This window comes from Cyanistes caeruleus, chromosome 14, assembly GCF_971803275.1.
Source record: "Cyanistes caeruleus chromosome 14, bCyaCae1.hap1.1, whole genome shotgun sequence".
Taxonomy (NCBI): domain Eukaryota; kingdom Metazoa; phylum Chordata; class Aves; order Passeriformes; family Paridae; genus Cyanistes; species Cyanistes caeruleus.
The window spans coordinates 2,052,267-2,078,463 of NC_141714.1; the positions used below are offsets into that span (position 1 = coordinate 2,052,267).

General features: G+C 49.2%; 1 protein-coding gene across 16 annotated transcripts in view; it reads left to right on the forward strand.

Moving 5' to 3' along the window:
* ARHGEF9 (Cdc42 guanine nucleotide exchange factor 9) overlaps positions 1-26,197 on the forward strand; it is a 188,862-nt gene that overhangs the window by 102,374 nt on the left and 60,291 nt on the right. The window contains exon 2 of one of the 16 annotated variants that reach the window (XM_023926766.2): positions 7,679-7,806. The exons of the other annotated variants lie outside the window; for them this stretch is intronic. Coding sequence (XP_023782534.1) covers positions 7,705-7,806 — 102 coding nt within the window. The 5' untranslated portion in view covers positions 7,679-7,704. The remainder of the gene's footprint in view (positions 1-7,678; positions 7,807-26,197) is intronic. 16 annotated transcript variants of the gene reach the window in all.

Here is a 26,197-nt window from a genome sequence, read left to right on the forward strand (position 1 = left end):
CCCTTAAACTCAACTCATTTCCTTTCCATCAAACCACGGAGCTCATCAATAGCAATCTCAGGCTCCAGCAGGGAACTCGGAGGTGGGTGGGATTTGCCACCCTCCATCCTGGTGGTAAATAGGTCATTACCACCACAACAGCAGGAATAAAGCACAGAGGGGGGATTTGGAGAGGGAGAAATGATGGTCCTTTCCCTTGGGGAGCAGGTATTTTTGCTGGTGCCAGCAGATTGATTTAGGCAATAATTCACTTGTTACTTTATGGAATCAATGAACAGCATCTTTTCCTATGTTTGTGTCTGGGGATTGACAAATGCTCAGGTGCTTTTGCACCTCTGTGGTTGCTTTTATTAACTCATTGGAGCTTAAAAGGTGAAGCCCAGGAGCTCCCTGCAGACTGGAGCTCTTACCTGTTCATTGGAGCTTTTTCCCAGCAAGTTGCTCTCTGAGCCCTTTTTTTCCAGCAGGAATGTCACACATGATAGAGGGACTCAAAGGGGCCAGTTTTACCTTTCAAGTCTAGGTTTAATTTATTTTTTTTTCTGTTAAAAAAAATGTGTTTCGACAGTTTGTCACATCGGCTCAGCCTGCCACGTCGTGGGCAGTGAAGTGTTAGGAAGGAAAAGCAGAAAGTATTTTGATGAAGGATCAAGTCAACTCACTAATGTTTTTTGAACATCTCCTGTGTTGACCTTGGTCTACACAGACACCCCCCCGCTCCTGCAGCTCTCCTGGCTCTGGGAGAGCTTCTGGAGGAGCTGTGGGAATTGCCAGGCAGGATGTGGGGAGATGGCAGGAAAAGTTCTTGCGGGAGGTCTGTGCTTTGCAGCAGAGGCATTTGCCAGCTTCTCCTGAAGCCTCCATCCTGTGTTTATTTTGGAGCTGAGGAGGAGGGAAGGAGGGAGGGAGGCATCATCATGCTTTTGGTAGCTATGGAGAGGGCAAAGTCTGTGGAGCACAAGAACCCCCAGATCTCCACACTCAGCTTCCAGAAAAGCTCAGCCCAGTCTCTCCTGTTGGGCTTGTTTTTATCACCAGACAAACATTTAATTATTTTACCTTCATGCTGCCACTGAATCAACTGAGAGAACTACAAAAGATAATGCACTTCTATTTTTATATCTTATACTAATGAAGCTCAGGCTGGAATTTTCCCCTGCACGATTGGCTGGAACAGGGGAGGAAAAATTCTGAGGGAGAGGAGGAGGGAGCGAGACGCTCAACATTTAGCAGCGAGCATGGTTGTGGTTGGAGCAAACCTGCAGCACTCCAGACAGTGCTGGAAAGTGAGGAGAGCAGCGTTTCATCCCTGTGCAAGGATCACAGAGGATGTTTCTCCTTGGTGAAGGATGGATGGATGGAGGCAGTGACACTCCAGGATTGTGCTGCTGGCAGGGCTGAGCACCAGGGCTGGGCTGCCCCCAGCTCCCAGTTTGGGATCCCTGGAAAACATTCCCTGGGACTTGGCAGGGGCCGAGTGCTCCATCCAGAGCTCGTGAATATATTGAGCTGCAGCCACACACTGGGAACACCAGCGCTGGGACAGGGCCCACCAGGCTGCACCACAAAGAGTTAAAAATATGTAGGGACACTAAAACATGAGTGAGGAGGCAGGTGCTTAGGGCTGGCCTGTGGTGACACCTTAATCTGAGGTGGCACCACGGTGGTGACCGATGGCCCCTGAGCTGGATGGGTGTCCCTGGAGAGCTCGGCTTAGCCAGAGCTGGTGTTTGCAGCTCAGCATCAAGATGAAAATCCAGCCTAAAGACTCCGTATCTGATAAGAATTTCAGTCCCAGGCAGCAGAGATTTGGCCTCACTGCTGGAGTCAGCCTGGCAGGATTTGGATTGCAGCTCTGCTGGGATCAGCAGTGGGATGTGTGGCTGTGTGAGGAGCAGCCGGTTCTTTCCGAGGTGAGAAGCTGCTCCTAAACTGCTCAAAGTCTCCTGGGAGAGTCAAATTAGAGGATTGGACATTTTCTTTCATAATAAAAGAGAGGGAGTAATCAAGGCACAGTTGTGCATGGTTTTGTTAATTTGCTGAGCCACTGCGCTGTCAGTCAGTGGGAAATAAAACATTGGGTTTTATTTGGAAAACATGAGGGGAGAAAATAAAGAAGAAATCCCATAGAAGCAGCATTTACATACGTTTTCCAGCAGCTGATTTGAGCTGACCCAAAGGACCTGAAGGCCACGGGTCCTGAGCATCCTTGCTTGCATTTTGGGGGAGGTAATGTTCAATATCTGCACCCTACAGAAAGCAGCTGCAATATTTCAGTACCTGGCTGGGTGTGTGACAGGTCAGACTCCCTTTGAAAGGGACAAAGAGGATGTGATCCAATGAGGAAAACCAGGAATGTGCTTGAAGAATCCCCCTCAGATCCCAGAAGGTCTCTGTAGAAATTTATCCTCTTGAACAGTGCCCAAATGTGGAATGGAGCTTTACAATGCCCACAAAAAGAGCTGTTATTTAAATGAATCTAGGAGGGAAGGGCAGCACAGAAAGAAAGATGAAATTTTACAGCCCCAGCATGGAGTAGATGAAAAGTGTAAATCCACTGGTAGTGCCTGGAAAGCCACTGTTTGACCCCAAGGAATGTCACAGCTTCAGTCCAGCTGGACAGGTGCCACAGCACCAGCACTGCCATAATTCCTGCCCCTGCTTGCAGATATTTGTCAGGGCCAGGGGGATGGAGCTCCTTGAGCTCCTGGTGTCCATCAGAACTGGTGTGGCACAGCCTTGGGCAGGGCTTCAGGCTGCCAGGGAAGAACAGATCAGGATTTCAACAGAATCACCAGGTTGGAAGAGACCTCCAAGATCATCGGGTCCAACCCAGCTCTAACACCTCAACAACCATGGCACCAAGTGCCACATCCAGGCTTTTGTTAAACATCCAGGGATGGTGACTCCACACCTCCCCAGACAGACCATTCCAGTACTTTATCACCCTTTCTGTAAAAAGCTTTTTGCTAATATCCAACCTGGATTTCCCTTGGAGCAGCTTGAGGCTGTGTCCTCTGGTTCTGTCAGTGCTGCCTGGAGAAGGAGACCGACCCCACCTGGCTACACCTTTCAGGGAGTTGTGGAGAGTGATGAGGTCACCTCTGAGTCTCTTTTTCTCCAGGCTGAACAACCCCAGCTCCCTCACCTGCTCCTCACAGGGTTTGTGTTCCCAGCCCCTCACCAGCGTGGCCATGAGGGCAGGAGGAGGGAGATAACCACAAACCCCTTCAGTCCGTTCCAGCCGTGCTTACAGGAGACAGGGACCTACCTGGAGGAAATTTAGGGAAACTGTCCAGCCCAGGGAAGTGGGCACCAGGATTCCATGGGGTCCTGAGCTTCATCAGCTGATGCTGTTCAGCCTGAAGGGTCCCATGACAGCTGATTTCAGATTTTTAGGAGAAGTTTTATCTCAAAAATGCAAAAAGAGCTTTTGGAATATCGTTGCCCAGAGGAGCTGTGGCTGCCCCATTCCTGGAAGGGTCCAAGGCCAGGTTGGAGCCCCCTGGGATAGTGGAAGGTGTCCCTGCCCATGGCCTGAGCAAGATGAGCATTAAGGTCCCTTCCAACCCAAAGCATTCCATGATTTTCTGAGGAGGAAAGCTGAAAAAAGGAAATGGCACAGGGTTAACGTGGGAATCAGCTCTTGTGCACGGGGAGGACAAAACCTGAGAGCTGGGAAGGATGGCTGGACCTGTGATGGAAGCTGATGGCTGAGGCTTCCTTGGCTCACAGGAACAGTTTGTGCCTCTGGCCTTTTAAAAACTGAACCTTGAAAATCTGGGAGAAATAGACTTTTTATTTGGTTAGTGTTTTGGACCTATAAAACTGAAAGTCATAATACCCTGTAAAACATTTGAGGCAGTTTGGGAATGTGGCATTCCTTATTAAACTCCGTGGGTTTTAGAGACTCAGGTTTTCACCGTGGCACAGTCTGTGACCTCTATAATGTTCAACAGGATCCCTGAAAAATTGAGACCAATTTAACAAGAATAGCTGCTGCCTTGGTGCTCCAGCTCTTCCATTTCTTTCCTGGAGTTAAGTTCATAATGGTTTAGCAGAACCTTTTTAGTTGCTAAAAAAGATTATTGTGGTCTGGGCATTGGGGACTACTTTGTGACAGATATTTTAGCAGAGCTATTTGTTCATGGCTGGAATAACAAAGTGAAATGTCACAACTACAATACTTTGAAGGTCAGAAATCATAACTCTTTGCATATTTTCAAGGTTATTTTTGGCCAGTGTAACAAAATATACCATTATTTGGGAGTTTGAGGGAATATAAAGCTCTGTGGATAAAGAGGAGACCTGGCAGTTGTTTACAGCTGATGTTTCCTGATGTGTAGAGGGTGGCAGAGTGTTTGAAACAGACCTAGAGAGAAATCCCCAAAATCCAGCAGCAGGGATGTTTTTGTGTAGCTGGAATTTTACTCTCTGTCTGAAAATCCAAAGCCCCTGTTGGGTTAAGCTGAGAGCTAGTGCACATCAGAATTCTGTGGCTCTGGGATGTTTCCTCCTCTGGGATGCCAGGCTTGTCTTTAGCTTGTTTTATCTTTATTTCTGGGTGTACTTTGCCCAGTTTGCTGCACCAGGCAGAGGATGTTGGTGCTGTGCTCTCTGCAGGTGGGATGCTCTGTGTCCTGCAGTCTTCCCTGGAATTCTGCTCCCACATCTCCTCTGTGTGTTTACAGGGTGAGCAGCATCCCTTCTGTGTCCCTGTCCGTGGCACTTGGGAAGAGCAGGCAGAATAAATATTGCTGTCTTTCCTTCACTCACAGCATTCCCTGAGGTGCCATAAGGATGTGGCTGCATTTCTCCTGCAGGAAGCTCACGGGAGCTCTCAGAGGCTGAAGGACACTGTGCCACAGGAGCCTTTCGTCTTTAACCTTCCCCTAATTAACAATTCCTTGCTGTGCCATGCAGATGGGAGGTTTTTTCAGGGATTCCACAGCACCTCCCTCTTTTCAGTGTTGCCTAATGAGGAGTCTGAGCTGAGAATTCACTGCTCCAATACTTTCTTCCTCCAAACCGTCCATCCCTGAGGCTGATCCCTTGCAAAGGCAGAGAGTGAGCAGCCTTCACCCTCCAGTAGTGACTGCTCAGGGCTGCTGTGTGTTTAGAGCACAGAAAGTCTGTAGGAATATTTAAGAAGGGACAGTGATTTCTCCCAGGTCTGGCTGTGGTTATCCCAGAGCTATTCCCAGGAATGCCACAGGGCTGCCTGCAGAAGGACATGGGTAGGAAATGCACTGGGAAATGAAATGGAAATGCAGAATCTTATCTCTCACCTTACCTCTCAGTTAAGATACCATCCTCTCCTGACATCCATGATCCTGAGTGTCAAGGTTTGCACACAGCATCAAAGGAGTGCCTTGAGCTCTGAAGCCTTTTGGGGCAGAGATGCTTTCCTGGAGGAGTGGATCTGCCAGGCTGGGAAGGGATAGCTGCTGGTGTTTCTGCAAACCCCAGTGTCTTCCTTTTCAATTGCTCAACTCACCTGCATGGCCTGTGGGAATTATCCACGTGCTCTGGAGTCAGTGTGACAATCCCAGCTTGGCTCAGGGAGCTGAGCTTTGGTTTGGAGCAGGGATTAAATTAAACTTGATTAAATTAAACTTGACCAGCCAAGGAAAACCTGCTAGCCAGTTGTTTTTGGGGGAGAGGGGACTGAGCATGATGAGCTGCTCTGAGGTGAATTGCTCTTCCACAGTGTGGAATGCTGCACACTTTGAGATCTTGTGGTGATGGAAAATGGGAAAGATCAAGCTGAGGTTGCAGGGAGCCCCAGCCAGGCTGCTGCTCCTCCCTGGTGGAGGACATGCCCTCTCAGCTGGCCTGGTGCTCACCACAACCACCACCACACCAGCATTTTTGACTGGTTTACCCTCTACCTCAACATCTCCTTGTCCTTCCTTCTCCCAGCTGGTTTTGAGCTGGGTTTGCCCTGAATTTGAGCATTGTTTCCTCTGGGTTTAATAATTTGTGAGGCTGCTCTGTTCCCCTCGCCAGGCTGGTGGCTGATGTGCTTTCTGTGCCAGCAGCACAGCTCTGAGCAGGTAGATCTAGATGGAACAGAGGTTTTGGAGGTGTGTGCACCCATTCTTTGGGCCCTCAGTATATTCTGTGCCAAACTCTCAAGCAGTAAAAGGAAGCTGAGGGAGGAATTGCTGTTGTGGGACCTTCATCCCACTCATGGTCCTTCAGAACCAAAGCACACACAGACACAGAAAACCTTCAATCAGTGGTTGCAAATTAATACAGACAGGAGCTTACAAGCTCAGAGCAAATCTCTGTTGCTAATTTTCCAGAGGCACCACTGAAAGAATGAGAATTTCATGCAGGACACTAAAAAAACACTCTAAAAAAAGCCAAAATAAAGGAAGGTCCCTCCAGCTTTCAGTTCCAGAATTACCCCCATGTATCAGCAGCCCACGGTTTTCTCTGCAGAATATCCCTTGGGTCCATCTGAGTCTGGAATTCTTTCCAGCACTGAGGATGGGGAGTAGAGGGAAGCAAGGAATGCTCCTTTCCATCCAGAGCTGTGCCACAGGAGGCTGAGCATCCCCGTGGCTCCGGTGCCTTCCCACGGGCACCATCCCAGCTGCCAGCTGGTCTGCAAAGGTTGGCATCTGTAAGGTCTCCAGTTTAAAAATAACAGAGACAAATCTCCCTTCTACAAGGCACAAATGAAAAGAGGATGGTTGAGGTAACAGTGATTTAAAAACTCCTGGTACTGCCTGGGGCACTGCAGGGAGGGAATTGCAGGGCCATGACAGCTTTTCCCACGGACACCAGGTGCTTTCCTTCTCGTCCTGCTGGGGGAACCCAGTTTTCAGTTTCATTTTTCTTTAGGTTTTCTTCAGTTTCTGTGTTTTTCTTTAGAATTCTTAGGCTCACTCTGTGCCTGTCAGCCCCTCTGCCCTGGGTTTGCAGTGGGGATGAAACAAGTTTAGGAGGATATGGGAGAAGGTTGTACTGTGTTGAGTTTAATTTCTGTTAAAAATCCGAGGTGCTGGAGAAAAGGAGTTTCTGTGCTGGTTGAAGCAAGGAATTTGGGATGAGATGCTGTGAAGTGCTGAGAAGCTGAAAATGCAGGGTTGGTAGCAGCTCATGGATCTGTGACCTGCTGAGCTGTGTACCTGCAGCACCTTTTAGGAGAAATTGGGTGGACTTGGGGCTTGAAAGTGTAGTAAGTAATGCCAAGTGATGCTTTGCAGCCCTGAGGGAGGTCAGACAGGCACGGTACTGCTGCCTCATGGCTGGGATGTTCTCTGTGAGCCTGGAAGATCTGAGGGATGGATGGATGGATGGATGGATGGATGGATGGATGGATGGATGATGGATGGATGGATGATGGATGGATGATGGATGGACAGATGGATCCATGGATGGATGGATGGATGGATGGATGGACAGATGGATCCATGGATGGATGGATGGATGGATGGATGGATGGATGGACAGATGGATCCATGGATGGATGGATGGATGGATGGATGGATGGATGGACAGATGGATCCATGGATGGATGGATGGATCCATGGATGGATGGAAAGATGGATCTATGGATGGATGGATGGATCCATGGATGGATGGATCCATGGATCCATGGATCCATGGATGGATGGATGGATGGGCAGATGGACGGAGGGATGACTCTGTGAGTGTTTTCACCCAGGTGCAGGAAGCATTGCACATACCTTGATGGCCTTGGCAATGAGGAGGTGGTGGAGGCAGCCCCTTCGGATCCTGCACAGTGACATTTCCAGAGCAGCCTCGCACTGCAAACTCCCGGCTCTGTCCGAAGCAAGTTCCTGCACGCTGGCATCGTTTGCATGCATCAGGATAAATCTGCCTTGCCCAGGAAAGCTCTGCCAGGAAGAGCTCTGCAGCTCCCAGTGCAGGGGAATGCTCAGATGAAAGCTGCTGCAGAGATGTCGGGAGGGCAGCGAGCAGAGAGGGGAGATAAGGGGAAAGCTGGCGGCACACGCGGAGCTGCAGCCCCAGCTCGAGGGGCTCACAGCTGGGCCTGCCCAACATGGGGACTTGGAGGGGGGCAGTGACTGGCAGAGCATCCAATCTGGCCAAATAAAAGGCATTCATTCCTGGAGGGAAGGTTCAGGGGGGTGTTTCATCTCTTCTCCAGAAGGTTTGCAGTGCAGGTTCACAGACACGTGCGGTAGCTCTGAGAGGCACCGAAGCAGCAGTAAGGATTGAGGCAGAGCTGAGGAGCTGCAGGGAGAGGTTTTGGGCATGTGGCTGGTTTTGCTGTGCTGCTTCTCGGTGCTCCCTCCCCAAGCATGTCCCTTTTCTCCTTGGGCTGCTTAGTTTTGGTGGCACTCAGTGTTTCCAGGTTAGACACCAGAACAAGAATCACTCCTAGAGATTGGCAGTCCCAGATTTCCCACATTTCCACTGTTGCAGAGCCTGGGCAGGGCAGCACTCCTGAGCTGTTCAGTGGGTTATAGGAGGGAAGAGATTTCTCTTGGGAGGCAGATCCCCTGTGCAGAGGACCCTGAGCAGCTGTGCTGTGTCCAGACACTCGATCCGAGCGCTGGTGACCTCCAGTGCTGACCCCTCCAGCTCCTCACCTCGTGTTCCTCTGCTTTAACCTTTGCCTGCCTGTCCCAGCCCTTCCTTCAGGCAGGTCCTGGCCTCAGTCACAGCAGTGGCAGCTGGGGTTGGAGCTCCATGGATGAGGCTCCAAGGCTGGCAGGGCAGTGTGGCCAGAGCAGGGGGTTATTTGCCCCTGGGTTCATCCAGGCTTGGCTCTGAGAGGCAGAACCACACACCCACTGAGCAGTTCGCAGAAGTTTTGGGTTCTGTCTGTAATAAAGACATAGAAAGTCCATAAATCCCACTCTGTGTAAGGAATTACGGCCTGGAGCAGCTGGAATGGGATAATGGCATTATTGTGTGGGGGCTGTACCTGCACCTCTGCATGTACAGGGTTGGTAGTGCATGGCTGTGGCCCCTGGGGCTGTGTGCATGTTTATTATTCTTTCCTGGATTTTTTTTTGGCTTGGATACTCACAAAATGCCTGGGAATTATCCAAGTGTAGTCACATCTTATTGCAGATTTGGATGACTTGTCTACTTTTTTCATTCCCCTTAATTCTTGATCTCCCTTGTTATTCTTCCCTTTACCAGGAATCCTGCAGGAGTAGGTAACCAATCCTACCCTGGCACAAGAAGACCCAATCCTGATCTCATTCACTCTCCTAAAACTCAAAAATTAAATCTACTGGATTTAGCATATTGACATTGATTTTACTGGTGCTTTCTGGATTCCCATCTGCTTGAAACTGGACGGAGAAGGAAAATCCTGGATTAATTCAGGAAACAGCAATTTGGGCTTGATGGGGATGTACTGACCTTAAGCCTTCATTAATATAATTAGTGCCCTTGGTTTGAGGAAGGCTGTCTCCACTTGGACTGTGTGACATGAAAGCTCTGAGTCCCTCTGACCTGAGGTGGAGCAGCGGGCACTGGGGCGTGGGAGATGCTCTGCGCTGTCAAAAAGTTGTTTTTCCAGAAGCTGAGTCTCTCTTGTTTCAGGTTTCCCATTCAGTTGGGCTTTGGAGACCAGCCTTGGTTTAGCATTTCTGTTCCTCGCTGTTTATGTCTTTTTTGGGCCCTTGAATTATGTAAGAGGAAAGCGAGTCACAGAAACATCAGCCAGTGAAGGAAAGTTTCTGGAGCTTTTAGCACAAGGAACAAACGTTTTTCCCCAGAGTTTGGAGGGTGTATTGAGGATTTGAGCTTGAAGGAGATGCCAGAGAATGTTTGAAAGTATAGAAAATGTTTTTGTCTTCCCTTAGGTGCAAAAATGACTATTTATTCAAGATGAGAAAAACTCCTGCGGGTGGATTGCTGGAAAATGATGTGAAAGGCTGGAGTAATTTGGCAGTGGGGATCTTTTTCAGATTGATTTCTTTAATGGTTTGGTGAAATTTAATTTTCTTAATGTGGTTACTCCAGGAGAAGCTGAGCTTGCCCACGTAACTTGGTCTGGTGAACCTGAACATCTCTTTCTTTCACTGAAATCCAGAGGTGTGTGGGCTGGTTCTCATTGCACAGATGTGCTGAGCCCTGGCAGGGGCTGGTACTGAGGTGTGAGAGAGGAGGAGCTGCCGAGTGGGAAACAGTCCTGGAGTAGGAGAAGGTGTTTGGAGGTGGAATTAGGTGGGAAGCCACCACACCTTCTGCAGGGACGTGTTCAGGGCTGGTTCCCTGTTCCTTCTTTAGGATTTGACACAAGCCATGTGCATCATTCTGCAGAGAAAAAAAGGGAAAAGTGTTAAAAATGTCATATCTGGCTCCTCCTTCCCAGTGAAGCGTTTGTAGGTGCCCTCAGCAGGGTGGGCTCTGCCTGGGCTCTGCTGTTTCACATGATGGAAAAGCCAAAATTCTTTCTCTTCCAGCAAGTGGAGGAGAGGGGAATCTGCCTTGACCTGCAGGTGAGCACCTGGCCTTGCATTCCTCAGGAGCTCAGCAAAGTGCAGACACATCCCTGCTTTATTTCAGGTTCTGTTGGCTGGAGGAAGCTGGGACCTTGTTCTGCTTCTGAAATAACTTTCCTTATTACAGTGCTGAGACTTGGGGCTAATTTTACCCAGATAGTGAAAGTGGACTATTTAGAGAGGTGGTTGAAGCCTTGAATTTTCCTGCAGAGGAAGATGTGGAATATTCCCAGGGTTGCAGAGAAGCAGCCAGCAGGTCTGAGATCCCTGGCAGCACAGGGCAGCAGGGTGAGGCTCCCAGGGAGAGCAGGGCCTGCTGCAGCTTCCAGCCCGTGCCCAGGACAAAGCCTGGCTTCCACCAGGGGACCAGAGGCTGACAGGGAGCTGACAGCGTGACATGGCCTGGAAAAAGCAAGGTGTGATCCAAGGATGGATCAGAAAATGAATTTCCAGGAGAGATGGATGCCCTGTAGCAGACAGTGGTGCAGCCTCGCTCGGGCTGGGGCAGAATGATGGGCAGCATTCCACGGGAGTTGGAGCTGGAACAGGGGAATGAGGGATGTGAAGGTGAGCAGAGAGCCTCACCTGCTGCTGGTGGAGCTGCTCTGGGAATGCTCTAAGGACAGAGCTGCTGAGCAGAGCTGCTGCAGGGGGAAGAACCAGCAGGTCTGGGATGATCCCAGCAACATCCAGGCTCTTAGGACAAGTATCTGATCACCAGGTTGGAGTGTGGTGATGGAGAAACCTCCCTTGGGGTGTCACAGGGCTGCAAATCCAGAAGGAGTGGAGATCCTTCCAGGCAGGGACCCCTCCAGAGCAGCCTGGTCACTGCCATGGCTCACCCTGCTGCTGACAGCAGTTTGCCACAGGCTTTAAGCTGGACAAGGTTTATTGATAATTATTGATAATTAATTATTTGCAGTGAGTGCCTGGGGCTGGGCACATGCCTGAGCTTTTTTCATACACTCACAGCTTAACCTGTTTTGCTTCACTTTGATTCCTGCCAGGGTCCTAAACTGCATTTATTAAACATCAGGGAAATGGAGCCTGTGCTCGGACTCATCCTCACAGTCACTGGTCCTGATGTCACAGAATCCCAGAAGGATTTGATTGGAAAGGACCTTAAAACCCACCCAGTGCCACCCCTGCCATGGCAGGGACACCTTGCACTGTCCCAGGCTCTCCAGCCCCAGCCTTGGGCACTGCCAGGGACCCAGGGGCAGCCCCAGCTGCTCTGGGCACCTGTGCCAGGGCCCAGGGAACAATTTCTTCTCACTATTCCCTTTAAATCTACTCTCCTTCAACTTAAAGCCATTCCCCCTTGTCCCATCACCGCAGATCCTTGCAATATCCAGCTTTTTAGCAGTTTTTCCAACTTAGACTGAGCAGAGAGACGTCAAAGCCTCCATCAGAGGACCAATCTGGCTGCAGCACGTCCCCAGCTCTGGTGCGGGGCTCTTGCCCACGTTCATTTCCAACATGGTGAATTCTGCGGTGCTAACGAGCATTTCTGGGTTCCCATGGCAACCCTTGCGCTAATTAACGCACAGTAGCCAGGGAAAAAAATAAAAATCTGTCCTTACTGATGAATTAATTTGACAGGATTGATATGGGGGGAAGAGTTGGGGATGGATGCTCTGAAGGTGCTCGTGCTGCTTCGGTGACACAAACCTGTGTTACCCTGACCTTGCAGCCTTCAGAAACCTTGCTCACCACTTGGAAAAGGTTTGTGTTTTGGAAGGAATAAAATTATCCTGACAAATGTCTAAGAGCATAACTCAAGCAGTTAGGCTTTTTTTGTTCCTTTTATTTTTTTTCTTGTTACGACATTTTAACTCGGGGTTTTTTTTGGGGGGTTTTTTTTTTTTGGTGTTTAAAAGATTAAATAAAGCCCAAGTCAATTTTAGAAGTTAAATGCTTGAAAGAATCAGAAAATGCACACTTAAAGACTAAATTATTTTATGTCAGGAAAAAACCTCCAGTTCCTGAGGACTCCTCCCAAATTCCTTCCCCCTCGGCTGGCTCTCGCTGCAGTTCCCTGCTTGCTGGAGCTGTTAGAGATGGGCCCAAATGGAAACCATGGATCCAGCTTGGTGCTCTGAAATGCAGAGGAAATTTCTCTGTCCCAGCGTGGTCCTGGTGGTGGAGCAGTGGCCTTGGAAGGAAATCAGGAGTGGGAAAAGCAGCCCCTGTGTGCTGGGCGTGAGTCACGAGCCGGTTCCCATCAGCGACCACAATTAAACTCCTTCAGCACTTGGTGCACAAAGCACTGGCTTAAGTCACAGTGTCCTGGCCAAATTCTTCCTTGGATAATTGTCCTCAGACTTGCTGAATGCTCCCCTCCTGCAGTTTTAATTAGCTGGAGCTGTGGCTCACCAGCTCCTGCGTGGTGATAGCCACGACCTAACGGGGTTTGGTGGAGCCTTGTGATCCCAGGACCGCCTGCCTGTTGTGCCTGCAGCAATTACTTGCAGCCAAAAGGAGCCTGAGGAAATAATGACTGTGCTTTAGGGCTCTTTAATGAGATTTCCAAACTCTCTGCTGCCTTCAGCACTGAGAAGTTCTGGAGTCTCAGCTGTTGGCACTTGGGAGCTTCAGACATTTTCATGTGGGGAACCGAGGGGTTTTCCCTGGGGCTGTGGCTCAGGATGGAGTGGTTGTTACTCTGGGGCTACTGCAGGAGAATTTGGGGTGTCATTGGCAGGAACAGCTTTGGTTTTGGCTGATTGGTTTTGGATCTGGCTGCTCTGGCTGGAGAGCAGGGACTGAGCGGGGACAGCGCTGCCATCCCCAGAGCTCCGGGGAATCCGCCCTTCCCCTCGTTTGCAGCAGGACAAGCAGGATGAGGACTCTGAAGGAGGTTCTCCTGTGAGAATTCTCATCTCTGGGCACTTTGAGGTGGTGCCTGGCCCTGTGACAGACGTGTGCTCCTCTGGGAAGTGTGTCCCTAGGTACCTGTGCCAGGTGACAGCATGCACAGGTCCCCCCAGCCTGTGCACAGCTGGGACAGCAGCTTTGGATGGACACAGGAGCTCCTGGAAAATGTGTTCCCGATGTCCAGAGGTCACAGAAAAGTAGCTGCATCTATTTTTTCTTCCCATGCTTGTGAAACAGGAATGCTGCATCCAGGAAAATCATTCCCCTGGATAGCTGCTGCTCCCTGAATATGCCTGTGCCAAAGCCTCATACCAGGATCTAATCTGCATTTCAATTCCTCCAGCTCTAAGTGCAAAAAAAAATGTTCCCAGTTCTTTCTCTAAGTGACCCCACTGGCGCTAGTGATAGTTCAGACACCTTTATTGCAGTACTCTAGTATTTATATATATATATCTTACTTAATTGAGGTTATTTTGGGCACTAAAGTGCTTTGAAACATTGACAAATGTCCTCTGGATTTACTGGCTAGAGATTGGAGTTGCTAAAAGTTGTTCGAGGAGCTACATTTCCAAGGAGTGTAAGAAATAACAGAGATGGGATTATTTTTGCCTTTTTAAGGAGAGAAAGAGGATGTGTCCACGTACTTAGATACCTTTTGGGATAAGTGAACTCCCAGAAGGGTGGAAAAGGTGAGGCTGAACACCCAAACAGCCACAAGGTGTGAGGGATAAGGTGGATCCAAAGCTCTCATGGTTTGGAGTTCTGGTTCCTGGTGCAGAGAGGGGCTCTCTCCTGGCTCTGCTCCCTCCAGCCTTCCTGGACTGCCTTGGGAAAATTCCCTATTTCATTTTTCATTTCTCACCTTGTTGATCCTCTGTTTGAACTCCTTTGTTGGTGTTTTCCTTTCAGATGGTTAAAATGGAGCCTTTCTCCATTTCAGACTCCCAGTTCTCCCCGTTACACACAGCTAATGCCTCTCTGGAGCTATTGAAGCCGTGTTAGCAGGCTCTGAAATGGGAGTTTAGCTGAGCTTTTAACGGGTTTAATCTTTTCCTGGGTATTAATCCTTCCAGAACCTCTGATAAAATTTGTTGCTTTTTCTCAGAATGCCTCCCACGCTGTCGATATCTGTCTGGAATGAGTTGCTTGGTGCAGAACAAGCCATGGAGGAGGGAATGTTAGAGCCTCCCATGGATCTTGCTCTCGTTTCAGCGTGTTCCCGACTCCTCTCTGACTCCCTGCCACCGCTGCTCCTGTGATTCCTTGCCCTGGGAGCATCTCTCCCATTGAATCTGGGGCTGGAATGAGTTTGTTTCCTGTTTATCAGCTCAGTTCTCAGGCTCATTCCTGAGGTTTGCCTGTTTGATGGCAGCAGAGAACGTCAGGGAGGAGCATCACCTCTTCCACACTGCGCTGGAGATGGAAACATATCAAAGACCACAACAAATGTTGGATTTGGTTTTTTGCACTCGATTTTTATTGCTCTGTGCTGCATCACAGGATTCTAAACCTGTGTGACAGCAGACTCAGACTGTGATCCAGGTTATCAAAGACTGCAGCTGAACTGGAGGGGAAATGATCCTTTTTTTCCATCATGTTAGTGTGGAAACAATGCCATCTCCTGTGGGGTAACAGCAGACTTGGGACAGCCTCCCCCTCCTGTGTCAGCTCTGGGAAACACAGGATCTGAGCCAGGAAACCAACCCAGCACACATAAACCCAAGGAAAAATCTCTCCATGCTTTTGAGATGTTCAGGTTCTCCCAGACTCCAGCAATTACAGATGGAATAGGAAGGAGAAGGGGATGTTTCCATCATGCCTGACCATGGAGGCTTTTTCCCAGTTGCTCTTGCCACTGGCCATGTGTCTCCAATGGCAGCTCTTTTCCATCTTTTCCTTTTGGAAGCCTCCTGGCTGCCCCAGTGTGCAGTTCCAGAAAGGCAGCTCCTTTCTTGAGCATTGCTGACCATCAAAATGATTGTGCAGATTTGTGAGAGTGGGATGATTTATCATTTCCATGGCAGTGCTGGAGGAGAGAAGAGCACTGAGGAGTGAGGTATGGAATAGCACCAGGAACCTGGGAGACACAGATCACATTCCATCTTCCCTGTTCCTTTTCTTCTGAGTGGGTCATAAAACAAAAGCAAATGAGGCAATTGGAACTCCCTGTCCATTTTCCTGGGGCTTGTTTAAATGAGGATTTACTTCAACTAAAAGCTCCTTAGAGCCACTTAATTCTTCCAGGTGAAGTAAATATCTAGGCCAGTAGTAAAAATTCCTTACAGATGTCTTCAGGAGGGTACTTAGCAAGCACTTTCCTGAAGAGAACATCTTGGATGCCTTCAAAGAGCAGAATCAGTTCTTAATGATGGTACATTAGATAGTGGGGCAGGATTGGCAGAGCCTTGGCAATATTTGGAAGTTGCTCCAGTGCTAGAGAGAGGGATGAAATGGGCTGCAGAGCAGTGAGGGTGCATGCTCTGATTTTCAGCTGTTAGCCAAAATAACTCTAGCTGAAGTTTTCTTTCAGAGATCTGGGCATATTTCACTATCAATTAATGTTATCTCCTGTGGTACTGCATTGCCAAATCCCTGTGAATTCCCTGGGTGGATCCCTTTGCCATGTTTGTCCCATCCCTAGTGTGGCTGGTGTGACCTGCCCACCACATGGGACATCTGAGGGAAGCTCACACACTCAACTTCTGCTTTTAGCTGGAAAAAAAAATAAAATCTCACTGAGAAGAGCTGGAGATTTCCCATTAGGTCAGAGTCTCTCTTTGTTATTTGGTCTCTTTTCTGGCTATTCCTATCCTAGAAGTAGCAATCCTTTAAGGCATCCCTTCTGTGTTCTGGGTTGGGAAAACCTATGTCTGAAAGGAATAATAATTGTATTCTAGATATAATTAAGTATGGACTGCTTGCCAGGCAAATAATATATGGAATAGCTGAGGCTGTGCCTGAGTGGATCCTTGGATGGGAATTCCTTGGACTCAGCCTTGACAGCTCCATTTGGGCACGTTTCAGTCCAGACCCAAGCTCTGTGTGCTCTCAAATCTCTCTGTGCCTGTGTGTGCCAACCTCCTGGGCTGCCATTTGTGCTTTACTCCAGTTCTGCTCTAAAAATGGGAAGCAGCACTGGAATTGTCCATCAGCCACCAGGGCTGGGTGTTCCCTGAGGGAAGAACCCGAGGTGTTGGATGAACTGGGGCTCTCAGGTGTTGCCATGGACTTTGGTGTCGCTCCTCACTAAGGACAAAGCCTCACACGAGGCTGGCTGTGCTCAGCTGGCTGCAGGAGGATTGCAGGGAAATCCCAACCTCTCCCAGTCCTGTCCAAGCTCTTGAAGTTTGGGATCAGATCCCTGTGCTCCACCTCCATCCAAGAGCTGCCACTGCCCACCAGTGCTGCTCTGGAGCCACCTTTCCACTAGAGGGAAAGTCGAGGTGCTTTGGGGATCTGACTGGGAGGAAATTTGGTTGTTGTGAAAATTTTGAGGCTCCTGGATCATTCCTGAACCGAAGCCAGAGCAGGATTTGCATTTGCTCCTTCCTGGCACTCCATGGTGTGGTGGCATCTGGTCAAAGGTCGGGTTTGATGACCTCAGAGCTGTTTTCTGGCGTTAATTTAGATTTGGTAACTCTGGGAGCGTGAGTGACCGATTTCATGCCGGTGGTTATCCCAAGCATGCAGGGAGCAGAGAGCCCAGCCCAGGCAGAGCTCTGCACAGGGAGCCAGGGAGGACGAGCTGTTTTCATGGAAACCACTGCAGGGTTCTGTAGCTCAGCCAGTGGGACAGGCCAGGGAAAGGACACATCTCCAGCAGCACAGCCAGGGATTAGCTTCACATGGGCTCTGCTGCTGCCAGCTCCTCTGGGGTGAATCACGTCCTTCCCACCCAGAGCCTGCTAGGGATTTTATACACACTCCATTTGCCTTTCCCCTCAGCTTGGATGCTTGAGGCTTTTTTCAGGTTTGGGGATTTATTTTTTTTTTAAGCTTAGGTGTTTTAAAAGTAACATTTTGGTTCACCTTTGGAGTTGCCATTTGACTTTTGTGTAGCACATGGTGATTAGTGATTAATTGCACAGGACATGTTGTGACTCCAGCCCGTGTCCTGGGGTGCTTGTCGCAGCAATGATGCACTGGGTGATTACTCACTCCCCTTAACCTGACAGCTGTATTTCTTCCCCTGACTGCTTAATGACCTTGGCCAGGTACGTGCCTTGTGTTTCGTTGGAGGACAATGGGGGTGTGCAAATTTTTCTTTCCCTTGCATGACCTTCATCCTGCCTCGGTAAGAGAAGGGAACTGTTCCATGAACAGATGGAGCGTTATTTCTAGAGGAAGGTGGATAACACAGGAAATTATTCATTCAAAACCCCTTCAGACAACTCAGATGTTTGCCCTGAGAGAGTGTTGCAAATCCTAGTGCAAATACCTGCTCACACAAACTATCCAACTATCTCGAAAATTGCGTGTGAATGTGGAAGTCACCCAGTCCAGGAGCACAACAGTGCCAGGGGACTTCACTGAGTGATTAAGGAAATTAGGAACAAGCAGGATTTTAAGCAGTAGTTACAGAAGAGATATTTTATAAGCCATGTGTAGGCAAGTTAGACTAAAAAAGGTTGTCAAGTCATAGCAGGTAAAAAAGAAGAGTGTGCAAAACAGTCTGGGGATGGATAATTCACTGCTAAAAGCAGCAAGGTTTGATGCAAGTGGTGCTTGGCTCTTGTTATTCCTTAATGAATCAAATCTATTAGCCAGGGAAAACATCACGTTATCTTGAAAAACAAATCATATTTGGATGCCTCTTTCCCTGCATTTGTACCCATTTTAACACGAGCACACTAATTATGCTGTGGAGATGATTTTGTTATGGCAGAAATGGAGCTGAGTTTGCAGCTGTAAGTGAGGAGCTCTGGAGTGCTGGAATAGGTACATGGGGAGAGAAACCTTTTAATTCCATTGCCTTTCTCTTGAACATTTGTGCCCCTGTGCTTCATGTTCAGCTTCACAGAGTGTTTCTGCTCCCTAGGGTGCAGAGGCAAAGGCCCAACTTTGGGGGCTCAGCAGCTTCCAGGCTCCCATGGATGCCAGAGGAATGGTTTGAGGAATCATGTCCACAGCCCAGTTTCTACACAGATGGCAACGGGCTCACGAATTCCCAGGCTTCCTGACATGTTTCCCGATGCAGAGGGAGCTGCATGACTCATATTGCTCCAGCTCTGGTCCTTTTGGATGGAAATTATACTTTTAAATACATTCTGTGATTACATGCAGCGGTGATGGGCTCGTTTGGAGGAGCTGGAATTCGAGCCATTAAGTTGAGTGGCTGCCATTATGTCCCATGTTTGCCAACAGATAATACACAGACCTACTTCATCTGTGACAGCTTTGCCCTCTAGACTTTGAATAGAATTATCTTGGTACATAGCTGATCTCTCCAACACCATCCAGGTGCTTATTTCATTATTTATATTGCACCAGGCAGCAAAGGTGGCCTCATGACGAGGTGAAGTGGCCCAGGGAAGGGACAGCACTTATATCCTGTGCAGCATGACCTGGAGAGAGGAGGAAGGGACAATTACACAGTGGATGAGGTGACACTGATGTGTCCTGGTGGAGTCCCTGCCCATCCCACCCCTCTGTCAGGGCTTTCAGGGCTCCTGACAGAGCTCTGAGCTTGCAATGTGGGGCTGGGGAGATGTGGGTGCTCATGGCTGTTCCCACTGTGCCTGGCTTGCTGCTGGCTCCCTGAGCATCCTGGGGGGCTGGGGGCAGCTCCTGGGTCAGGATGTGGTGATGGCTTGGAAAATCAGCTGCTGTTACCTCTCCATCCTGCAGAAGTCCTGCCGTGGCCCAGCTGAGGGAGTGGGTTGTAGCCAGTGGCTGCCTTGAGTTTCTCCTGCTGAAGGGGCTGTTTTGGCTGTGCCCATGTGCCCATGAAACCTGAGAGGCCATCAGGCAGTGACTTCCATTCGTTCCTAGGCTGAGCAAAGCAGCTTAGAGGTGGAAGGCTGCAGATCCCTGTGCTGATCTGGCCAATCCCTGGAACGGCTTATGGGATCCAGTGGCGATCTGTGGGACAATCCCGAGCCTCTAACGAGCTCACAACCTCAAACTCATTAACTTCCTGACCAGACAGCCTGTCCAGCCAGCATTGTCCCTTCAGCTTTTAGGGGGAGAAAGTTCCAGGAGTAAGAAAATGATGTGAGATCCCACCTGGAGCGTCACTGCTGGAGCCCAGGGACCAAGGTGGGGGTGTCACACAGCCCTGCAGTGCCACCCCTGTGCTCTCCACTGCCCCAGGTGCTGCTTCCCAAAGCAGCAGGAAGGCAGGATTTGCTCTGGGAAGCTGCTTTGCTCTTATCTCCTGGCTTTTTCTCTTTGGAGTCCTGCCTGTTTGCCCTCTCAGGAGCTGGGGGTGGAAGGGTGAGATGTGGCTGTGAGATGTGGCTGCTGTGAGGACCTGAGCTGTGCCTGGCAGGGTTTGCTGGATGGCAGGGACTGCTTATCCCTGTGTTCCCTCAGCATCCCTGTGGCTGCTTCTTGGTCCAGGTGCTGGAATCCTGGAAATCATGAGGAAGACTTTGCTTTGCTGGAAGAATTCTCATGAATATCATCACTTTGGTGGTGAAAAGCTTTGTCTGGCCATTTCTTATTCAGGGTGTTCATCCAGGTTTTTCCTTTTGCTCCTGGGAGTGGAATCAAAGGGCTTTCTCACTGTGTTTGCACAAGAGCAGCTGGACAGAGCTGGGCAGCTCTGCTTGCCCCTGGCTTGGGAGGAAAGGCTGTCACTGCCCCTGCAGTCACCCAAAGCCAGGCTGGTTCCTGGGGCTGTTGCTCCCTTTGTTCTTCCTTTAATTAAATTTTCCAGGAGCTCAGGGTCTGTGAAAGAGTTTGTGGATGTCGTTCCCCTCCTCTGCCAACAAGCCCCTCTTGGACTGCGTTAGATGGGAGCTGCAGGGACTTACCCTGAGAAACCAGGAGATGAGAACAGCAAATAAGGAGTCCAGGTGGTGAATTTAATCAGTGTAATTCATTCATCTGGACTTTAATCTAGCCTGGGCATTGATTTTCACTAATAGCAGCCACTACTTTTTAAGTTCCAAGTTCTCAGTACTAAAAATATCTTTCTTTTTTTTTTTTTTAATATTATCATGTTGGTCTCTTAATACAATACCAATATATGGGAGTCATGCATTATTGAGGATTCCTGGGGATGTGTTTAATGTCCAGCATGACACAATCCAGGCCTCTACTCCATGATTAAATGGGGGTTTAGAACACATTGCAGTCACTCAGTCATAAAGGGGCTCTTGCTGCCATCCAGGAGTGATGTTCCTGGTTTGTATTCCTCTCTCCACTTGAATTCATTTCCTTCCATGATGTTCAGACCTGGCCAACTGTGTCAGCTTTTAGAGGACAGAGTATCCAGAGAGTTTTGTGAGTTCTGCTCCTGTCACTTTTTTCGTGTCCCTGGGAACTCCTGGTTCTGGGTGAGGGAAGTGGCTGCCCTGGGTGCTCCTGGTGTGTGTCCCTGTGCCATCGCTCCTGCTGGGGACAGCTGCATGGCTTAGCTGGGTGTCACCAGCTTTGGGCTGGCTGGTGGCCCTGGCAGGGATACAGATCCCACGTCTGGGATGAGCAGAGCCGTGTGTTGTTTCCTTTGGGAGGAGTTGTGTTAAATAATTCAGTCCACTGGGAGTCACTTGGGTGATTTTCTTCTTAATTCTGTTTTGCTTTGGAAACTTCCATGTCCAGAGTAACAGGTGATGTACATTTTAACATAAATATTTATAACGTGGGTTACTCTTGCTTTCCTCAGAGCAAGGACAATTTTATCTCCTCTCTTTGCAAAAGCCATTCAGTCGCTCAGATGAACTCGGTTTCCCCACACTCTGCTCCATGGCTGGGAAGTTACTTGATTTCCAGATTTAATAAAGACAGGCTTTTGGGCTAAAATGAGCCTAGATTTGGCATTCCTGACATTTCCAGGAAATGGTCATCCATGGAGGGGTTTTGAGGCTGTGGATGCAGCACGGGCATAGGAATGCTCAGGGTGGTGTCCACACTCTGTCCCTTAGACCAGGGCTCAGCATTCCCCAGCAGCATCTTGTCCTTTGTCCTTCTCTGTACATTCCCAGAGCCAAATTTATATCTGTTTTGTAATATTTATGTCTATTTAGCAATATTCTCTTTGCTTATCTGCCTTATTCTGCCCCTTGGGTGGCAGAACAAGATCCCTCCTTGCCCAGGTGCTGCCGTGGGCTGTACACGATGCCTCGATGGACCTGGTGCTTGCTGGGCTGGGACTTTATGGGACTGGGAACACACCTTTATGGGACTGGGAACACACCTTTATGGGACTGGGAACACACCTTGGGAGTCCTGGCTGCTCCTCACCCAGCCAGCATTCCTGCAGGCTCAGCCAGTGAGACTGGGCTGGGCAGAAACCAAAGCCCAGCTCCAGCTGCCTGGTCAGGAGGGATTTCAGTACAACTCCAGGTCTTTGAGGCTGTTGTGGCCTTGGTTTGGGAATGTCAGGAGTCCCTTCTGGGGCCAGGAGGCTGGGATTTGTGTGAGTATCTTCGGTTTGGATCTTGGGGAGTGTTTATTGTTCATTGCTGAGTGCTGCAGTGAGGGATCTGTGCTGACAGCCCCTGCCAGCCCCGAGTCCACAGCGCTGGCAGCTGCCCTGGCTCTGCTTGCTGAAGGTGCTGCTTGCCCTGGAGCAGTTCAAACCTGGACTTCCAGCCCCAATCCCATCATTTATCTGAGTTAAAAGATGATGGCGAGTGGTTATTTGTAATTACTCTGCATGAAAGATATGTCACGAGGCAAGGGGAGGCCTCACACACGGAGGGCTTGGGGAGCGATTAGGGTGACATATGCTCCATCCAAAGAGCTCAAACCTGCATGGGCTGTGCTTCACTGGGGTCCCTCTGCCTTGTTACCACCTTCCATTCTCCTCCTCGCTGCTGCCAGGGTTTTACTCAGCTCTCCATCCACGGCCCTGCCTTGTGGCTGCTGTTATTAATAGGCATGACATGGGCAATAATCATAATAAGGTGGAAAATGAGACTAATGCCATCCCCTGGGCTCTGCTGCTGCAGCCTGGCTGAGGCCAGGTGGTTTCCTATCTGCCAGGTGAGATCTTCTCAAGAAAGTGTAAATCAATGAAAAATAGAACAACCCAGTCCTAAGGAACCTTTCTGTCTCTACTGACTCTCCACATAACATATAGATAAATAAAAGATAGATGAAGCTTCCAACCGAGTGTGGCAGCCTTCCCAGGATATGGGATATGGGAGACTCTCACTCCAATCAGCCTCTTTCAGCTGAAATCCAGTCATTAGTTAAATTCATCAAAGGGCTTGAAAGCAGAAAGGGAAATTCTTTGGCTTGTGCTTAACCTTTGGGTGATTGCACCTCTTGAGAGAATGAGCAAATCAAGTGGAGCTGCCCTCCCCAGTGTTTGGTGAATGAGCAGTGGGGCCATTCACTGGGATTGGGCATTATTCACTTTGTATAATTCCTGACGAGAGGTTTAAAAATAAACACAGCATCAAAGGGACTCAGGGGAGATCATACAAGAGCAGGAGTGCAGCGGGATGGGCTGGGGTGACTCCTCTTGTGCTCGTCCCTTGGTCACATCAGCTGAGTGACCCTGTCCTGCCTGGGAGCAGCAGCAGGATGTGGGGCTGGAACACGGGATGCACTGCTCCCCTCCTCACCCCATGGGCATGGCTGTGCTGGGAACTGCAGGAGTGAATCCCAGCAGAGCTGAGGGGGGATCTGGGAGGTGACAGCAGATTCCCACAGTGTTGCTGTGTTGCTGCCACTGAGGCAGTGTGAGGTGCGTTCCCTGCGGAATCACCGGGAGCAGAGCACTGCTCTCCTGGCCTGGGGGTCTGGGAAGCTCTGCTGTGTCCTGTCCTTCCCCCAGCATTGATTTCTTTGAGCACCAGCTCTGTGTATCCTTCTTTGAAGCTGTTTGGGCTGCCTCCATTGTGGAAGGGCCCGGTGAGCACAGTGTGGGGAATGCTGTTGTGATTTTACAGGGCTTTTATGTTGTCTGAATAAAGGGCATCTCTGTACCAGAACAATTTGAACAAATGGCATCCACTCACCACATTTCTCCCTCTTCCCCTCACAGCCTGCTCCTATTCCTGCATCCTGCTCCTGTGGAGGAGGACACAGTTTATGTAACGCTGATTTGAAAGGGAACTACCCAGAGCTCTCATTTTTTACTGTTACAACTCTACTGATGCAGTAATAAATGATCTAAGAGAGAAAACACTTTCCTGCCTTAAGATTATTCATATTCCCAGAGACCATGGTCCTGGAAACTTTGAGGTCCTTGAAGTTTTCTAAGGAGATGGTGAATGATGATGGATTTATTTAGGGTTTTCTGGGAATGTGGCTCTTCATAAAGTGCACTTTGGATTAGTGAGAAGCTCTGTGCTGAAAACTCAGGGTTTCCATTATTTATCCCTGGAAGAGGTATGGACAGGTGAGAGTGGTTTGAATGGCCCTTTTGTGCCCATTTCAGTCTCCAGGGACCACTATGCCCCTGATTTCTTCTTCAAGTCAGCCCATAAGAAGGCAGTGAGTGTTGATGAGTTGGGAATATTTAGCAAAACATTGCAATAGGGGCTGATTTCACTCCAAGATGTTTAATCCTTGACTGCCTCACTGCAGGTAGGGGCTGAGGTGGAGCAGATGTTCTTGTCCAGTTGTGCATTCTGGCTTGGGAAGTGAGCAGAGCCAGGGAAAATGCACCAGATTGGAGGCACCCCTTCCCCAAAATGATTTTCCAGTTGGTCCTGTGGTGTGGAGTTGAGGCAGAGTCCCCCTGCAGGGACACGGCTGGGTCGTGCAGAGGTTTAAACCCTGCAGTGGCCTGGGAGAAGCTGTAAGGGCTGGCTCAGAGGTCAGTCTGTAAATGTGCTTTGGGAAGCCATCCTAGGTGGTGTTGTTGTTTCTCATCAGGATGTGCTGTGGACAGACTGAGAGGCATTCTCCCCTTCCCTTCCTCTCCGTTGGCTCGTGTGGATTTGCTCCAGACCTGCTCCAGTAACAGGGTCAGACAGATTCCACCAGCTCCTGTGACAGGGAGCTGTTCCTGTTATTCCTTTTGGTCTTTGTTTTCCTGCTTACTTTGATGGGAACAGTTCCTTGATCTTGATAAAGGTGCCACAAAGGCATGGCTGGAGAAGAAAGCTGTAAAATCTGGAGTCAAACTCCCACTTTTGAGCAGCTCCTTTGTATTCCTTGGGAGCTCCCCTGTGGCATTAATGACACATTAAAGCCCTTTGGCTTTGGAAGGTGTGAGGGGAGAGGGAGACAGTGGGGATCTTGGGCCAGATGGACCTTTCTGAGCTTTGCCAACACAGGTGAGGACAGAGTTCAGCATCCCTGGCACGCACTGTCAGAGGTGGGGCCTTGCAGAGTCCCCTGGAACCTTTTTTTACTGTTTGTTGTTGTCATTGTTTTATTTTGGCAGCACCTCCAGTGTAATTCTGTCTTTCCAGTGGCCATGTTCCATCCTGGAAATGACACCAGATGGGAAGACAAAGCAAGGAATGGTTTCATTCCTTTCAGCAGGAATGGTTTCATTCCTTTCCTCCTGCTTTGCTCGCTGTTTTAAAGCACTCACCTGTTGTGCTGGGAGTGTCTTGAAGGAGAATCTGTAGAGGGAGGGTTTGTGACTGAGTTGTTGGAGGTTTCCTGTGGAAACCTGTGGGGAAATTCCCTGGGAAGGCTGAGGCTGTGCTCCTGGTGCTTCAGGGATAATACACCCCATTCTTAGTGTGCTTGCAGCTGTGCACGGAATTAGGGAGAGCCTTGTCTTTCTGCCCTTCTTATTTTCCTCATGAAATCCATTTGTTTGTGGTGCAGGGATGTGGAAGTGGCTTCTCCTGTCTGTGCCCTGGGATTTCCCTTTGCCCATGGCCAGGTGTTGGTTGGGCCAGTGCCTGGGGCCCAGCCCACAACATCCCAAGAGCTCATCTGCTCTTCTGCCCACTGAGAAAGCTTTTCCTCCAACCCCCAGAAAGTGCTCTGCAGGCTCCTGTTAAGCAGGAAACATTATTCTCAGGTCTGTAGTTCCCAAAGGCTCCTGGGCATTTCTGCATTGATGTTACGAGGTGAAAGCATTGAGGAATTTTCTCTTTACTTTGAACAAGCAACTGACAGGAATAATTGATTTTAATGGGAAGTAGGGCTTCCACCTGGCAGACAGGCAGTGCTCAGGGGTATCAGACTCAATGTCCTTGTCACAGCTGCATTTCTTCTCGCTACTTCTCTTTTCCTATGGGTAGGACACTTTTCCAAATATCCAAGTTCTAATTTTTGTCAATTTACAAGGCTAAGATTTTGTGAATTCTTCTGGTGGGCACAGAGAACGTAACTTTATTTCCATCAACCTTTACCCTACAGAAAACTTCTGTGTCTGGGAGAACGTGCTTTAATATTTGACTATTCCTGTAGTGATTATTATTCTCAAATTCCATTCTTTGGTTTTGGCAGCGGCCAAATCGTAGATGGGATGAACATTAAGATGTGGGAAATGTAAACTTCTGCCTCAGCCAGTTAAGCACAGGGTGATTTCTAGGGCATGATTCACCTGGCTGGAAGGTAGATTGCTGAAATAGCTGGGATGAATCACGCTCCAGATGTGTCTCTTTCTCTTCACTGGCTATCAGGGAGTCCAGATGACTCCCTCAGCTGCAGTGTGGGAGAATCTGACTTCATGACAGACAAGTTCCTTCCCAGGTCTCTGGCTGAATATCTCTGACCACAGCTCTAAGCCCAGCTTTGAAGCTGAGAGAAGTGAACTTCGTGCAGCA